Source organism: Sus scrofa, chromosome 9 (genome assembly GCF_000003025.6).
Source record: "Sus scrofa isolate TJ Tabasco breed Duroc chromosome 9, Sscrofa11.1, whole genome shotgun sequence".
NCBI lineage: Eukaryota > Metazoa > Chordata > Mammalia > Artiodactyla > Suidae > Sus > Sus scrofa.
The window spans coordinates 114,038,366-114,057,047 of NC_010451.4; the positions used below are offsets into that span (position 1 = coordinate 114,038,366).

General features: G+C 38.2%; 1 protein-coding gene across 20 annotated transcripts in view; it reads left to right on the plus strand.

Annotated features, from left to right (window-relative positions):
• The window catches only part of PRRC2C (proline rich coiled-coil 2C), a 94,271-nt gene that overhangs the window by 65,081 nt on the left and 10,508 nt on the right, over window positions 1-18,682 (plus strand). For 19 of the 20 annotated variants that reach the window (XM_005653735.2, XM_003130303.6, XM_005653738.2 and 16 more), the window contains exons 21-28: window positions 4,636-4,824; window positions 4,965-5,216; window positions 7,427-7,519; window positions 9,587-9,688; window positions 13,597-13,798; window positions 16,060-16,263; window positions 17,950-18,062; window positions 18,315-18,451. In XM_005653735.2, coding sequence (XP_005653792.1) covers window positions 4,636-4,824; window positions 4,965-5,216; window positions 7,427-7,519; window positions 9,587-9,688; window positions 13,597-13,798; window positions 16,060-16,263; window positions 17,950-18,062; window positions 18,315-18,451 — 1,292 coding nt within the window. The remainder of the gene's footprint in view (window positions 1-4,635; window positions 4,825-4,964; window positions 5,217-7,426; window positions 7,520-9,586; window positions 9,689-13,596; window positions 13,799-16,059; window positions 16,264-17,949; window positions 18,063-18,314; window positions 18,452-18,682) is intronic. The other variant, XM_005653739.3, reaches the window with a different exon arrangement.

Below are 18,682 nucleotides of genomic sequence, written 5' to 3' on the forward strand. Positions count from 1 at the left end.
ATATAAAATGAATCATCATTGGGGAAGAAGAAAAGGGAGTTCAGTTTGGGACTTTGTTGGATTTAAGATGTATATTACATACCTAAGTGGAAATGTGTCAAGTAGGTAGTTGGATATAAGAATTTGTAGTTCAGAGAAGATGGTCTCGTTCGGCAGTATGAATTCAAAAATCATTGGGTGAGGTTGAAAGAGATCACCAAGGGAGAATGAGTTATAAGAGTACTCAGAAAAGAGAAGAGAATTAAAAGAAAAAAAGAGGAAAAAAATTCTTAGATGTGAGAGATGGAGAAGCTAAATGATGGGAAAAGTATCCTGGAATCCCAAGTGAAAGATAAGTTTAAAGAAAGAAGGATAAATCAAGTTGTCAAATGCTGCTGGAAGGTCAAATAAACAGATCCCGAGCATTGACAGCTGGCATTAACAGCTAGAGGTTGCTTGAGACTTTAACAAGAATAGTGTTGGAGCAGCAGGTGCCAAAGTGTGAATTTAAGAGAAAATGGGAGAAAAGATGAGTACATTTACCCCTTTCTATCCAAGGGTTTTTTGTTTTGGTTTGGTTTGGTTTTTTTGGGGGGAGGGGTCCTTTTTAGTGCAGCACCTGAGGCATATGGAAGTTCCCAGGCCAGGGGTTGAATCAGAGCTGTAACCGTGAGCCTGTACCACAGCCACAGCAATGCCAGAGCTGAGCTGCATCTTCGACCTACTGCACAGTGGCAATGCCAGATCCTTGACCCACTGAGCAAGACCAGGGATCAAACTCAAGTCCTCATGGATACTAGTCAGGTTCATTACTGCTGAGCCACTATGGGAACTCCATCCAAGGAGGTTTGAGTCCCCCCCATGGATACTAAACTCCAAGGATGCTCAAGTCTCATAAAATGATACAGTATGTTGCATATAATCATCTCTAGATTACAATTCCTAATACAAAGTAAGTGTTAGGTAAATACTTGCTGGTATGCAGCAAATTCAAGTTTTGCTTTTGGGGACTTTCTGGAATTTTTTTTTTTCTTTTTAATCCAGGGGTGGTAGAGCCCATGGATGATGAATGAAGGAGGGCCAACTAACTCTATAACACTCCTAGAGAAGTTGTGCTGTAAAGGGGAAGCTGAGAAATGTAGATGAAGATATAGCTGAGATATCTACCCCTGGGAAGTCTTCCCACTATCCTTATACCCCTAGTTCAGCTTTTTGACTTGGGTCTAGAGTAGTCCTCATCATCTGTTTTGATTTTTAAAGTTCTATAGAGAACTCTGTGTACAAGTAGAATTAAGAGTCACTGGATTCTATATTTAAGATCCTCAGTTTAGGAGTTCCTGTTGTGGCTCCATAGGTTAAGAACCCAGTGTCGTGTCCCTGAGGATGCGGGTTTGATCCCTGGCCTCACTCAGTGGGTTAAGGATCTGGTGGTGCCACATCGTAGCATAAGTCGCAATATGGCTGGAATGCAGTGTTGCTGTGGCCGTGATGTAGGCAGGCAGTTGCACCTCTGATTCAGCCCCTAGCCTGGGAACTTCCGTATGCGGCAGGTATGGCCATAAAAAGGGGAGAAAAATATATATATCCTCAGTTTAATCACTTTTCTTCTGTTGACATTATGATTAATTAGCATTTCTTATACAGAAAGTTATAGGTTTTTCATACTGATAAAAAGGATGGATTAGGAATTTTCTTTGTTTTGAATGGGTGTGCTGGTTTAATAATTTTGTTAAAATGTTTGGTCTAGGAGTTCCCGTCGTGGCGCAGTGGTTAACGAATCCGACTAGGAACCATGAGGTTGCGGGTTTGATCCCTGCCCTTGCTCAGTGGATTAAGGATCCTGCGTTGCTGTGGCTCTGGTGTAGGCCAGCAGCTACAGCTCGAATTAGATCCCTAGCCTGGGAACCTCCATATGCCGCAGGAGCGGCCCAAAGAAATAGCAAAAAGACAAAAAAAAAAAAAAAAAGTTTAGTCTAGGCTTTTTAATTGACATTAAAGTGCAGAAATAATAATCCCTCAGCTGCAATATTTTTGTTATAGACATTCTACTACAAATTTGTGATATTAAAAGGATGCTTACATTCTCCTCCAGCCACTTGGAGGAGTAAGATATTTAGTTGGTATTTCATTTTTCTCACACACATTTTTTTTCTCATCCTCTTTATGTTCTTTATGTCAGTTTCTGGATAGAATATTATTTTATCATCTCTCCTTGCCTTACATTTTATACACTTTTTTGTTTCAAAGGATATAATATTCTTAATGTCTCATGTTCTTTAATAATCCTATTAACTGTCAATCAATTTGCCTATTCGTTTAACTATTTATAAGTTCTTGTTTTTTATATAATTAATAGCTTTCAATCATTAAGTACTGTAGCATTCTGTTCTTCTAAGACTAATTGTACATTTATACTGAACTGACTATAAAATTTCAACATTGACTAAAACAGATGTTTATTCTAAGTTACATTGATAGATAATTTTCTTGTAGTTTGAAAGTGAATATTCAGATATTAAAAATAGATCTAGTAGTTTCCTTCAGGCCCAGTGGATTCAGGATTTGGTGTTGTCCCTGATTTGTCTCTGGTTATTGCTGTGGAATTATAAGACCAAGTCTTGAAGTTGAACTTTGTCTCCGGTGGGTTTGTTTGTTTGTTCTTCCATGAATAGATTAAGTGTAGCTTTCCTGGTTTCAGTTACCTGGAGTCAACCACAGCCAGAAAATATTATATGGAAAATTCCAGAAATAAACAAATTGTGCATACCTTTCTGAATTAATAGCTTGATGAAATCTCATGCCATCCTGCTTGGGACAAGAATCATCCCCTTATTCAGCATTCCTCCCCACCCACTACATTGTAGCCATCTTGGTTATCACATTGACCGATCATTTTGCTGTGCTTGTGTTCAAGTAACACTAACTTAATAATGGCCCCAAAGTGCAAGAGAGGTACTGCTGGTAATTTAGATGTTTTTCTTACTGTGTGTTTATAATTTAAACTGTGTCACAGTTATGTATATATAGGAAAAAACACAGTATATGTAGGGCTCAGTACTATCTGTGGTTTTGGGCATCTGCTGAGGGTCTTGTTCCATCTCCTTCAGATAATAGGGGACTGCTGTAGTTGTTATGAACATCCTCCGGTTTACAGAGCCCCATGTCACCTAGACTTCTGCTTGTCCATCTTCTACCACTGTTCCTAATATCTGCTGTGTTCCATCTGGCCTCGCCAGTTTGTTTGTTTGTTTGTTTGTTTATTTAGCCTTTCGGGGGCCACACGTGCGGCATATGGAAGTTCCCGGGCTAGGAGTCAGATAGGAGCTGCAGCTGCCAGTCTACATGACAGCCATAGCAATACTGGATCCTTAACCCACTGGGCAAGGCCAGGGATTGAACCCACATCCTTATGGATACTAGTCAAGTTTGTTGCCTCTGAGCCACAATGGGAACTCCCACTAGGTTTTTGTTGTTGTTGTTGTTTTAATTCTTGACATTTATATTAGGTGTTTGCTCTACCAGAAACATTTCCCACTGATCTTGCCTTTTTTTTTAAATTTTATTTATCTATTTTTGCTTTTTTTTTAAATTACTCAAATGAATTTATCACATCTGTAGTTGTATAATGATCATAACAATCTGATTTCACAGGATTTCCATCCCACAGCCCAAGCACATCCCCCCACCCCTGATCTTGTCTTTTTGATTCAATTTCAGCGTGACTTCCTAGGGACTTTTAAGTGGCTTAACTGTATTTTAGTTTTTGCATATCCCTTATCTAACTTTTTAGTTATTCATCCATTGTAATGCAAATTCTGCATGTTAGATTGATAATATCTGTCTGGATCAGTGCCTAACAAAGAGATGGTGCTACATAAATTAGCACTTTCATTGATAAATGGATTCCTAAGGTCCATGCACTCCATTACCAATCCAGAGTACTTCTTTGTATAAATTCACTTTATTTTCAAAACAAAAGTAGGTAACTCTGGAATTCCTATCTTTCTTTGCTCTCCCATTAATTCATTCACCTGTTTGTCACTGGTGGAGCCTCTAGGTATTTGTTGTTTTATATCTATTTTAACTTGAGGCTATAATTTGCCCTTAAATCCAGGGCATTAAAGCCAGGTCTTATAATACTTAAGTCTTACATTAGTTTTTATTTTATTAGCTTTTTTCCTAATAACAGAACAATGGTGTTTAAGATAATGATAATGTTCTCTTAAGACGTAGTGTCAGTTAATCTCAGATGTAGATTGCTTCACACTTCTGTTGTACTTTTTTTTTTTTTTTTTTTTCCTGTCTTTTTGCCTTTTCTAGGGCCGCTCCTGCAGCATATGGAGGTTCCCAGGCTCCATATCGGAGCTCCATACAGGTCCAATTGGAGCTGTAGACGCCGGGCTACCCCAGAGCCACAGCAACTCGGGATCCGAGCCTCGTCTGCGACCTACACCACAGCTCACAGCAATGCCAGATCTTTAACCCACTAAGCAAGGGCAGGGATCGAACCCACAACCTCATGGTTCCTAGTCGGATTCGTTAACCACTGCGCCACGACAGGAACTCCCTGTTGTACTTTTAAAATATGTTTTACTCTGTAAATCAGTCAAATTTGAACCCTGCTTTGAAGCAAATTTTTCAATGTTCTCTTACTAGGGAACAAAGAATAGTCAAGAAAGTGGAGTTGAAATTGGAATTGACACAATTCAGTTTGGTGCTCCAGCTTCTAATGGGAACGAAAATGAAATTGTTCCCGTGCTTTCAGAAAAAACTACTGACAAAATGTCTGAACCTAAAGAACAAAGGCAGAAGCAGCCACGGGCAGGCCCTATCAAAGCCCAGAAGGTAAAGACAATTCATGTTCCAGATATAATTGTATGAAAGCCACTAGCACTTATGGAGAATAAATAACAGCTTTAACATTGGGTTTAGTTTTCTTGAATATCTTTGATCATGATGTGTTTTGTCATAAACATTGAATTTAGCTTCCAGATTTGAGTCCAGTGGAAAACAAAGAACATAAACCTGGTCCTATTGGAAAGGAACGTTCATTGAAAAACAGAAAAGTAAAAGATGCCCAGCAGGTGGAGCCAGAAGGACAAGAGAAACCAAGCCCTGCTACAGTCAGAAGTACAGATCCTGTGACAACAAAGGAAACCAAAGCAGTTTCAGAAATATCTACTGAAATAGGAACAATGATTTCAGTATCATCCACAGAATATGGCACTAACGTAAAGGTAAGCAACATTGCCAGGTCAGGTGAACCAAATTAGGTCTAAAATGAGTGGGAAAAACAGCAACAGTATTTTTTTTCCTTTTTCTTGAGACATACAGTTCTGTGGCTTATATGAGTTATTATTCCTACAGAGAATACTTTATTTCATGGTGTGCATATGTGAGCTAAAGAAATTTCTACCATAAATTATTTCTTTCTGTGGAAACTTAATTCTGGACTATTGAGTAGTTTTTTGTTTGTTTGTTTTTGTCTTTTTGCCTTTTTCTAGAGCTGCTCCCGTGGCATGTTGAGGTTCCCAGGCTAGGGGTATAATCGGAGCTGTAGCCACCAGCCTACGACAGAGCCACAGCAAAGCCAGATCCGAGCCTCGTCTGCAACCTACACCACAGCTCACAGCAACGCCGGATCCTTAACCCACTGAGCAAGGCCAGGGATCAAACCCGCAACCTCTTGGCTCCTAGTTGGAGTCATTAACCACTGAGCCATGACAGGAACTCCTGGACTATTGAGTAATTTAAAGTGGAAAAAGATTTATGAGATTAGAATACTTTTCATGGGTTCGTAGACTTTGAAAGAATTACTCTGTGTTATTTTTTATTTTATCAATGGAGTTATAATGGAGCCCTCTTTATCTTGCCCACTGATGAGATTCTGAAGTTAGGAAATAAGATAAACTTTTAGTAACTCCAGTATAGCCAGTTTTCTTCCAAATTTGTTGGAACAGATCATGTTTCATTGGTTGAGCACCAGAGAAATGGTTGACTTCATTTAGGGACTATGGTTTTGTTTTGTTTTGTTTTTGATTTTTAGGGCCACACTTGAGGCATATGGAGGTTTCTAAGCTAGGGGTCGAATAGGAGCTACAGCTGCTGGCCTACATCACAGCCACAGCAACGTGGGATCCAAGCCAATGCCACCTACAGCACAGCTCATGGCACCGCCAGATCCTTAACCCCATTGAGTGAGGCCAGGGATCGAACCCTCAACCTCATGGTTCCTAGTTGGATTTGTTTCTGCTGTGCCACAATGGGAACTCCGCATTTAGGGACTATGTTGAATGAAAGATTCATATCTAAAAATACTCAGTAAGGCAAGATATACTGAGTGACGTATGGGACTAACACTTGTGGGAACAGCACATTTATATCTGCTATTTGGTGTTCACTCTGGGACATGTATTTATTGAGAATGGTAGATGGAATCTTTCATATTATTTGAATATTTTCCTCTTTTTAATTGTCGTACAACTCAGTGCATGGAAATAAAAAGCTGGTGTGATCCAGAGATTCATGATGATAAATAAGGAGTTTATCCTAAAACCTAATTAATTGTGATAACTGAAATCTTGATATTTATCCATATTTTTATTTTATTTTGAAGAAAATAAAATATCAATAGTTGAAAGTAAGATATAGATTGAGTATAAAAACCAACCAGAGGAGTTCCTGTCGTGGGGCAGTGGAATCGAATCTGACAAGGATCCATTAGGATTCGGGTTCAATCCCTGGTCTTGCTCAGTGGGTTAAGGAGCCGATGTTGCTCTGAGCTGTGGTGTAGGTCACAGAGAAAGCTCAGCTCTGGTGTGGCTGTGGCTGTGGCGTAGGCCAGCAGCTGTGGCTCTGATCCAACCCCCTAGCCTGGGAACTTCCATATGCTGCAAGCGCGGCCCTAAAAGGCAAAAAAAGAGAGAAAAACAACCAGAGTTCTTTTAGTAATCCACAGAAATAAATATTTGGTATTGTAACTAATACTACGCAGTATTTTTTTTTAAATGTATAGGACCCCAGCAGTGGTTGAAACGTGGGTCTGTGTTTATTTTATCCAACTGTTGGTCTTAAGATTTGTTGGGGTTTTTTTTGTTTTTGCTTTTTAGAGTCGCACCCTTCGGCATATGGAGCTTCCCAGGCTAGGAGTTCAATCAGAGCTGTAGCTGCCAGCCTACACCACAGCCACAGCAACTTAGGATCCTCAACCCACTGAGCGAGGCCAGGATTTGAACCTGCGTCCTCATGGATGCTAGTCAGATTCATTAACTGCTGAGCCACGATGGAACTCCCGATCTTTAAGATTTGAATGAGTTAAGTCTTGAGTTGAATCTGCTCCCCTCTCCTGCTTTCTTCTAAAACAACTTTACAACTATTAGGCTGTCATTAGAAAGTAACTCTTAAATTCAGTTTAAAACTTTTTTTTTTTCCTATTACTACTCCACAGGAATCTGTAACAGACTATACTACACCTTCTTCCTCTCTGCCTAACACTGTGGCTACTAATAATGCAAAGATGGAGGATACTTTGGTTAATAATGTAAGTAATCAACTTGAGATATGACAAATTTGGGTAGGAACCTGGCTATTGTTACATAATACATACTTTATGACCAGTATTTAACTCTTGGCAAAGAATTGACAGTAAGTTTGTATTAAGGAGCACTATAATATAATTAGGGGAAATAGAGCTGAGTTGTTGTTTTTCCCCGAAAGTCATCAGCCTTACATTTAATATCCAGGCTTGTGGTGCTCAGACTTGGTTTCATAAGCACTAATCTTATTAACCTAGTTTTGCTAAAAATTTTTGTTCTTAGCTTCCACATTCTATAGATTCTACATTTGGTTGGTAATTTTGTTCTTAAATGACACCTTTTTTTAACTCAGTGAAAACTATTCACTTAAAACAAAAAGACAATTATATTATTATGAAATATTTATGTGTATCTTTTGGAATTTAAAAAATTATACTGGACCTTAATCGTCATTCCTCTTGTGAGGACCAAGCTATAATGTATATGTTAGTACTTCAAAAACCTTTAAATGCTCTATGAAAAAGTGATAGTAAGTAATGTAAGATTAGTCTCCCAAAATCATCTATGTTATAATCTAAGGCTCTGTTAAATATCAGTAGAGTCCCTTGGAGTTCCCGTTGTGGCTCAGTGGTAACTAACCTGACTAATATCCATGAGGATGTGGGTTTGATCCCTGGCCTCATTCAGTGGGTTAAACTGTGGTGTAGATGTGGTGTAGATGTGGTGTAGGTGGTGCACTTATAGCTCGGATCCCATGTTACTGTGGCTGTGGTGTAGTCCAGCAGCTGCAATTGCAATTCAACCCCTAACGTGGGAACTTCCACATGCTGCAGGTATGACCCTAAAGAGCCAAAAAAAAAACTTCAGTATGGTCCAAAATTTTACCTAGTTCACTGGCTGACTGGGTGAAAAATTGAAGGCGAAAAAGTTAGGTAACCTTCATGGTAGAAGAGCGTTTTAGAGGTTATTTGTATGGCTCTTTTGTTTTGTAGGGCAGGTATGGTAGAGATTTGGTCATCTGCTCTCTTTTTAGAATATAACTCTATAATATACAATAACTTTTCTTTTTTAAAAAAATTCTTTACAGATGCATTTAAAGGTCTTGTAAAAGCCTTTAACTGTCATTTTAGGAATAAAAATCTCAATTATGTCTTACTATAATGTCTTTCCTATGTTTTTCTTTTCTTCCTTCTAGGTAGGTATATAGTCTTTTAGGTGAGATGCACTAGGGATCATTGAAGACACATTTGTAGTCCAGCTGAAGGACTTGTACCTTTTTTAGGGCCACACTCATGGCATATGGAGGTTCCCAGGCTAAGGGTTGAATTGGAGCTACAGCTGCTGGCCTCCACCACAGTCACAGCAATGCCAGATCTGAGCCACATCTGCAGCCTACACCACAGCTCACAGCAATGCCAGATCCTTAACCCACTGAACAAGGCCAGGGCTCGAACCTGTGTGCTCATGGATGCTAGTCAGATTCGATTCCACTGAGCCTGAGCCATGGTGGGTACTCCTACTTTTGTTCTTGAATCTCGTTATAAGAAAATTGACCAGATTGCCAGAAGGAGAACAGTTTATTTACCCTGTCATGTTAAATGCTTCTCAGAACCTGTGGATCCGGTAAATTGTGGAAATTATATTCCTTAGAGCTTTGCTATACAGTGTGTGGTCCATGGACCAGTAGCATCGGCATCACCTGGGAGCTTGTTTGAAAAGCAGAATTTCAGGCCTTACCCCAGGCCAACTGAATAAGAATCTGCATTTTGACAACACCCCCAGGTGTTTTGTTTAATACATTAAAATATAAGAAGCATGGCCTTTGAGTTTGTATTTGGAGCAGATTCTTTTTTCAGTTAATCTGTGCATGAATAAGCAGATACTCTCTTTTCAGAAGTTTGATTTAAGATGTCCAAAATTATCAGTTATTGTAAATATAGTGTAACACTAAGTCAGATATTCCTCTTGGCTCAGATGAAAAATAAATAACCTCAGAATACATTAGCCTTATCTTTAACTGTGCTTTTGTAGCAGACTTAGTTGAATTGTGATATGTGTTGCCTACTTTTCAGGTGCCCTTGCCCAACACCCTCCCCCTCCCTAAGAGGGAGACTATACAACAGAGCTCCAGCCTAACTTCAGTTCCTCCCACTACTTTCAGCCTCACCTTCAAGGTAGGTACAATATCCATCTCTGAAAAGTCCTTGATTATTGCATGCAAGGGGTCATAAATTAATAATACTTTTGGTATTTTTACTAGTTTTGTGTAATAAACAACAATACTAAGCTGAGGAAATGGAGCAATGTCAAATTATACCTTAAAATTTTATTTCTAATACCACATAGCAGTGACTTGATAGTGCCCTATTTAAAGTGAACTATCATGGAGTTCCCACTGTGGCACAGTGGAAATGAATCCGACTAGTATCCATGAGGATGCAGGTACGATCCCTGGCTTTGTTCAGTGGGTCCAGGAGCCAGCATCGTAGATCCCGTGTGGCTGTGGCTCTGGCATAGGCCAGCAGCTGTAGCTCAGATTTGACCCCTAGCCTGGAACTTCCATGAGCCGTGGCTGCGGCCCTGAAGAGCAAAAAAATAAAATAAAGTGAGCTATTATGCTTGTGAATTTTGTCTTAAAAATACAGGAGAGTATGTTATAGTTCATGTTTGTACTGAGTTCCTCTTAGAGGTCTTTAATGTGTTTGTGGGAGAAGGTGAGCATGTCATCTTATTCCTCCGCCATCTTGATCCTTCCCCTACCTCTTAGAGGTCCTAATAATTATAGAATATATTAGTTGTGTACAAAACAACTAACTTGATGTCGCATATTTTTTATCTTGAGCACCAATGATGGTAAAAATGCTAATTTTCTGTCTTTCCTATATGTCATGTGTGAATTGAATGAATGCGGTCTAACAGTGATTCAGAATATTTTTATGAAGATACAAATTTTTGAATAAGGGTCCAAAAGAGATTTACTTTTTTATTTATTTTTGGCCATGCCTGTGGCATGTGGAAGTTCCCAGGCCAGATACTGAACCTGCCCCATAGCAGCACCCCAGGCTGCAGCAGTGATGATGCCAGATCATTAACCCACCATGCTACAGGAGGACTCCAGCTTTTTTTTTTTTTAGTCTCCTACTATGTTTATAATTTTGAGCTTCATTACTAATACTTTTTTTATAATGGAGTTATTTTAGAGCATTTTAAACCAGTTGTTCACTTCAAGTTTGTTCAGTGTTTAAAAAGTATAGGTGTAGAATTAAGTGAGGATTTTTTTTTTCTTTAGGATTTTTTTGTATTTGTTTATCTCTTTGGTGCTCTTTGTTTAGTTTTATAATCTGGGCAAGTATTTAATCCTCTACTATATCAGGGCTTTCTCTTGCTGCACTGGTTGCCAGTGAATCTTTCTGATTATCTTCAGGAGAGGGAGAAACTAAGTTGTTTTATAATGTGGCCAGTGTTCCCACCCATCAGCACTGAGAAGCCCCAGACCAAACAATAATCCAGGTAGGATCACAGTTTCACCCATCAGTAAACAGGCTGCTTAAATACCTCCCCCAGGCACACAGCCGCCTCTAATCTCACCCAGAGACAAGCCCCACCCACCAGAGGGATAGGAATCAACCCCACCTACCACTGGGCAGGCACCAGCCCCTCCCATCAGGAAGCCTATAGCAAGCCCCCTATCAGCTTCAGCCACCAGCAGGGTAGACATCAGAAGTAAGAGAGACTGCAACTCTGTTATCTGCAAAAAGGAGACCTTACCAAAAACCTATAAAAATGAAAAGTCAGAGAACTATAACTCGGATAAGGAAATAAGAAAAAATCCCAGAAAAACAGCTAAGTGATCTGGAGATTATCAGCCTCCAGGAAAAAGACTTTTTTCTAAAAAGAAAAAAAAAATAGAATCTTAATTTTCCTACTGCTTATGAAATGAAGCCAAAGTGGCCTAAATATTATTCGAGTTTGATTAGCTATAGTTTATATTTTCCCTCTACAGTAAAACTGGTATAAAAGGCATTGTAGAAATTCTCATCGTGGCTCAGTGGTTAACGAATCTGACTAGGAACCATGAGGTTGCGAGTTTGATCCCTGGCCTCTGTCAGTGGGTTAAGGATCCAGCGCTGCCATGAGCTGTGGTGTAGGTTGCAGATGTGGCTCGGATCCCACGTTGCTATGCTCTGGCGGCTACAGCTCCGATTGGACCCCTAGCCTGGGAACCTCCATATGCCGTGGGAGTGGCCCTAGAAAAAGGCAAAAAGAGGAAAAAAAAAAAAAAAGAAAGGTATTGTAGTCTGTAAAATTGCTCTAAACCATAAGATCTCAGATAGTACAAGCAAATTGCATTTGTCTTAACTTCCTGAGTGGTGGTGTGGGGCTTTTTTTTTTTTTTTTTACCCTCTAAGACTTTTTGTTTTTTTAAAAAAATACATTTGAAACCAGAAAGGTGACTATGAAGAAAAGAAAAGAATCAAACAAACATAAAAGTGCGCAATGTTTTAAATTTGTAGTAATTAGTCACTAAGGAAAAGTTAATGTATATACAGTGTGTGTTTTGACGGGAAAGTAGAAAGAGACATAATATTTCTCACATTCTTAAACTTGAAAGTTGGTATCTCAGGGACCTACAAACTTGCCAGCAATGATATTCCAACTTTTTATTTGTGAAAAGTACCCTCGTGTAAGTCATTACAGCTGAATTTTATAGATTATCGTGGGTTTTTCCTCTGGGCTCAGTATTTTGACTAGTAGAACTAAAAACTTCAAAGTCTCAGTATCTGTTCCTTTTCTGTTCAAGGATAGTTGAGGATCTGTGCTCTTCAATTCAGTATCCACAAGCCACATGTAGTTATTGAGCACTTGAATGTGGCCAATCCAAGTTGAGGTGTGTGCTGTAAGTGTAAAATAAAATAGATGATGGATCTGAAATGTTAAATTTTTAAATTAAAACATCTCAGTTTTTTTTTGTTTGTTTGTTTGTTTTTCTTTCTTAGGGCCACATTTGCAGCATATGGAAGTTCCCAGGCCAGGGGTCAAATCAGCTGCAGCTGCTGGCCACAGCCACAGCAACATGGGATCCGAGCTGTGTCTGAAACCTACTGTACAGCTCACAGCAATGCTGGATCCTTAACCCACTGAGTGAGGTGAGGCCAGAGATCGAAGACTCATCCTCATGGATACTAGTCGGGTTCATAACCCGCTGAGCCACAACAGGAACTCCCAAAACATCTCAATTTTTATATTGATTATAGGCTTTAATTTTTTGGTTTTATTGGGTTGAATAAAATACATTACTAAAATTAGTTTTACCTCTTTATTTTTAAAGTGTGGCTACTGTAAAATTTTAAATTATACGTGGCTTGCATTTATATGTCCGTTGAATAGCTCTAGATAAAATAAGACCTGTTTCTGCCTTTTAAGAAACAAAACCTACAGGTAAAACCAGCAGCCACAAACAAATGGCAGCACTCAGTACCTGAAATGCTTGATGAGGTCTAGATGTGAAATAAGAATTATTTCCACTATACCCAAGCCTAAAACCTACTTGGTTACGTTGCCTTTTAAGGCACTGTAAACATACAACAGCCAAACAAAAGGTGCCTGTCACTTGGCATTTCAGAATTGTTGGCTTAAAAAGAAAGACTGGAGGGAATGGGTATTTGTGGAGGGTCTCTAGTGTCCTTCCTACGGGAATTAGAGCCCTAAGTCAGTCTTAACAGGGGTATGACATATCTGTTTGCTTATTTGCTGGTAGGAATGGGGTTCATGTTTAGATGATACAAGAGCTTTATATTTCACTGGTTTGCCAGTCTTCATCAAGCTCTCTACAAAGACAGTTAAAGCCCAGTGCCTCCCAGTTTGAGTAAAAGAGTAGTGATAAAGGGGGAAGTGAAAGGTTTGAAAGCCTTATGATCCTCATCTTCTATTTTTGTGGGTTTTGAAAGATTATATTTGGACTATATATATATATATATATATATATATATATATTTGTGTAGATAGGTATATTCTGTTAGCTGCAGTGATTTTATTTTTTTTTTATTTTTGCTTTTAAAAAAAAGTGTTCATTTTGTTGCAGATGGAGTCTGCACGTAAGGCATGGGAGAATTCTCCAAATGTAAGGGAAAAGGGATCTCCAGTAACTTCCACAGCACCTCCAATTGCAAGTGGCGTCAGCAGTAGTGCCAGTGGACCAAGCACTGCTAATTACAACTCATTCTCAAGTGCATCGATGCCTCAGATTCCTGTTGCTTCAGTCACTCCCACGACTTCACTATCAGGTAGAAGTCTTTTATACTTTTTCTTTAAATTTCCCAAATTATTTAAAAATTTCTTATGAGCTTTTCCTGTTTACCATCCCCCAAAATATTATTTATAAAAGAGGTAAGATTGTCCATGAGATAATTATCATCTGTTTTATAAATTTGCCGCATTTTACCTCCTCCCCTCTTTGCCCTCTCCCAGTTTTAGTTTGGCAAATATTTATTGATGACTTACTAAATTACTTTGCTTTCTTTATCTTCTCTTCTTCCTACCCCAACCCCCAAAACAGATACTAATAAGCAATTGGTAGGAAACTTTCTATCTTTTTCCTCTAAATTTTTTTGTAAATTTTGCCTTTTGATTTATATTACCTAACTCATATACAGCTAATTAGACCAATTCAGAAATAACACAGAATCATAAAGCTTTTAAATTTTTTATGATCTATATCTAATTTGAAGAAGCTCTTGCTCTAAATCTATTTTCTGGTGAAGAGTTAGGGGTAGAGAATTTCCAGCCTGTGTTATTTGAGTAGATCATAATTTGGGAGTTTGTTTTTAAGGGGAGCCCATCGGTACCCCAAGTTAGAAGATGTTTTTCTTTCTTAAATTTTTTTGCTAGTGTATAATCTTTTCTTTGAACTATCTCTCTCTCTCTCGTGTGGAGCTTTATTGTTCTTAAAGGATCAGAGAAGATATTTCAGAAATATTTGACTTAGGAAGGTGTACCCTTTTACCATATGTATAACTGTGTTTATTAAAAATAGAAATGTCATTTTAAGCTTTTCTAGTATTCTCTGTTTCCAGAACAGTGGGAAACTCCTTTCCAGCACATGTAAAATATGTCCAGAACAGAATTTACTTTCTTTGACTAGTTCTATTTAATGATTACAGTAATTATTTTCAATGTTCTGACTTTCTCTACTAGTTTTAAGGACCAGAAGAACTGGTCTTTGGGTTGTAATATAGTTATTTTGATACTATTTGCAATATGTATTAAGATAAACCCAGAGATACAAATCTAAACGAGTATTCCAACTGTAATTTTCCCCTCTTTAAACCCACTTGGCACTCCCCACCATCCATTTGCAAGGCATCTTCATTATGCTTCCCAGTGTGAGCCCCTGACTGCTTGGGTGGGTGGGCGTGAGGCTGTAAAGGTACCAGGGGGAGCATATGGTAGAAGATTAGGAGATAAGGGATGGGGAAGATTCCTGGTTCTTTCCTTGGAGCTCAGCTACTTTGTTTCCTTTGGATCTAGTTTCCCCACACTCCCCTCAACTAGGGTAAATTTTTAACAAGGACCTTCCTGCCCAGTCATTCTACTGGTAGAGGCTTAAATGGAAGAACAGAGGTATCTCAGTCTTGGTCCTCTCTTTGGCAGAACATCATTTGATGTCTGAAAATAATGATAACCACTCCATCTCTCTTTTGTATCAAATATCAGTATTGTCATTTTTCTCTAGTATTGCAGTCATTATAGCTAACTGATCAACAGAAATAATTGACCCTGCAAGATCTTAAGTTTTAGAATTCTACTTATTTATTCATAGTTTGTATGCTTTTAAGGTATTACTAAATATCAGTTTTTGCTGGTATATGTACAAGGAGAGAAAGGAAATAACCTTCAGTTTATATGACATTTTAAAAGCAATTTACATTTGTTTTTTATATTAATAATTATTCTAAGTAGCAGCACTTTGTCCTTCTATGTTCTTATGTCGATGCCTGGCCACTAATGGATGTTCAAATATTTATTTATAAATGAATGAAGCTCTGAAGATTATTATCCTTAAGGTGTTTTGCTAGAAAAGGGGGGGGGGAATCTAACCTTAAGTTTATGTGACTTTTTAGAAATAATTGTAATCTCTCAAGGCCCATTTATGTGCTTGTATTTATGCCTAGCCATAAATGAATGAGGTACTTAATTATCCTTTGTGATAATTAAAAACTAAATATTAGTTTGAGATTAAACTGTAACAATGCTGTCAGCTCTCAGCCTCCTTATTTTCTAAGTTTATTTTAAAATTTTCTCATTTTAATTTTCTGTTTATATTCAGATTTTATAGTCTTGTTTGCATTTGGTGTTGTGTATCTTCATTTTATAAGCCACCTCATAGCCACTTTTGGTCTGAGGTGTAGTATATAAATAAATGCATAATAAGTACATAGTGGACATAAATATTAATTTTCCAGTTCCTGCTTGGTGGCTGAGTTTACTGTGAACAACAGTGGTACTTTAATATTTCCCCCTTATTTTATCCATCTCCCAAATGTAGGAGCTGGTACATACACTACCTCTTCTTTGAGTACAAAATCTACAACTACATCAGACCCTCCTAATATTTGTAAAGTAAAACCCCAACAATTACAGACAAGCAGCCTGCCTTCTGCAAGTCATTTTTCACAGTTAAGTTGTATGCCTTCCCTTATTGCCCAGCAACAACAGAGTCCACAAGTCTATGTGTCTCAGTCTGCAGCAGGTAAGATTTTTAAGATTGAATATAAGGAATGTAGAAAATGAAGACATCTTAAGTGCTTATTTTTCTCTTCCCCTTTCAAGTTTAAATATTTTTTTTATCTGCTTTGCAAACATGTTTCCTCATAGGATTGCATGCTGTCTCTCTTTGATGAACATTCTGAGGCTCTTGGCAATTGTTTCTTGCACATATGTTACATTTAGTAGACAAATTAGTATCCAGTACAGTCCATATACATGGGTTCTGAGTCTACGGATTTAGCCAACAGTATATCAAAAATATTCAGGAAAAGAATTCCTGTTGTGGCACAGTGGTCAATGAATCTGACTAGGAACCATGAGGTTGCAGGTTCAATCCCTGGCTTTGCTCAGTGGGTTCAGAGTCTGGCGTTGCCGTGAGCCTGTGGTGTAGGTCGCAGACGTGACTTGGATCCCACGTTTTTGTGGCTCTGGCGTAGGTCGGCAGCTACAGCTCCAATTCGACCCCTAGCCTGGGAATATCCATATGCCGCAGGTGTGGCCCTAGAAAAGACAGAAAAAAAAATTTTTTTTTTCCAGGAAAAAATTACATAAAATTCCAAAAAATAAAGCTTTAATTTTCTGTACCCTGTTTACATAGCATTTACATTGTATTAGGTATTGTAAGTAATACAGAGATGATTTAAAGTACATGGGAGGATGTGCTTAGGTTATATTCATATGATGTACATTTTACATAAGAGACAGACTTGAGCATTTGCAGATTTTGTTATCTGACACCTGACAAAATTGATGATAAAGTTCGTGAGGAAGAACAAACCTAAGGACAATGAATAAGAAAAACATTATATACTCGAGGCGGGGCGGGGGGGGGGGTAACTTGTCCTGCTAATTATCACAGAGTTAATCTGAGTTAATGAATAACATTGAAAAATATTCAAGCTCACTGATGGTTTGAATTCAGAATAAAAGGACAGTGAAGCTATTTGTCTTCCCATGTGGGAAATACTAAGAAGATTGATAATACCCAGCACATTTAATACCTAGCACCTATAAGGATCACAGGTATTATTTTATGTGTACATACTCACTGTAGTAACAGTTTCAGTTTATCTATATGATAAGGTTCCAATTAATTAATCAAAGGTAAGTATACAGGGTGTTCATTATTGCAATAGTATTTATTAATGACAACAAATTAAAAACAATATGGGAAGTTCTCCAAAACATACTGTTGTATAAAAACGTTAACGCAAAGTAATATATATAAACAGAAATCTGTTAAGAATCTGTATACTAAATTCTTTTAATTATTGTCAGTTATTTTTGAAATACTTTGGTAAATTCTACTTGGTAAATCTGAAATGGGAGTGGATTTGGTGGTAAACAGACAGTTCATTTTCAGTTTTAGTGGATTGTGTAAAATTTTACTAATTTATACCCCAGTGGCAGAATGAATATGAGTGTGTATTTTTTCCTACCCCAAGTACTAGAGTTTCATTGTTTTAATTTGCATGTACCTGTTTGCTAGAAGGTTTGCATCTTTTTGCATTTGCATCATTTCACATTTCTAGTTTTTCCTTGACTGTATTAATTTTCAGAGGGCTCAACGTAATTTGAAATCTGCTACAAAGCTTGGTTTTTGGTTATTGATTTTAAAATTCTGGATTTTAAACACTTACTACTATTTGTTTTTCTTGCCAATCTCTAGCTCAAATCCCTGCTTTTTATATGGACACAAGTCATTTATTCAATACGCAACATGCACGATTGGCTCCACCTTCCTTGGCTCAGCAACAAGGCTTCCAACCAGGTCTCTCTCAGGTAAATATCATAGACTTCTTCCATCCTATATTTGTTTCTTGGCATATTTATGGTGTAATAGTATTTAGGACTTAATGTAGAACTAGTAATGGGTTGAAAGGAAATTTTAGATGTTTATATTTGGTTTGTTTGAAAAGGGAACTTTTCAGAGATAGCATTAATCTTTTGTTTCATATATCAAATTTTTATTTTTCCAGGTGTTATCATTTGTGTATATAATGTTCATGTATTATTTTTTTCATTACATTGTAGCCAACTTCAGTTCAGCAGATTCCAATCCCTATATATGCACCACTGCAAGGACAGCATCAAGCCCAACTGAGTCTGGGTGCTGGGCCTGCTGTTTCCCAGGCTCAGGAACTATTCAGTTCTTCACTTCAACCATATAGGTAAATGCTTTAAAATTATGTTTGTAGTGTTGGGAACAGGAGTTCCCGTAGTGGCGCAGTGGTTAACGAATCCGACTAGGAACCATGAGGTTGCGGGTTCAATCCCTGCCACTTGCTCAGTGGGTTAACGATCCAGCGTTGCCATGAGCTGTGGTGTAGGTTGCAGACGCGGCTCGGATCCTGCGTTGCTGTGTCTCTGGCATAGGCTGGTGGCTACAGCTCCAATTAGAC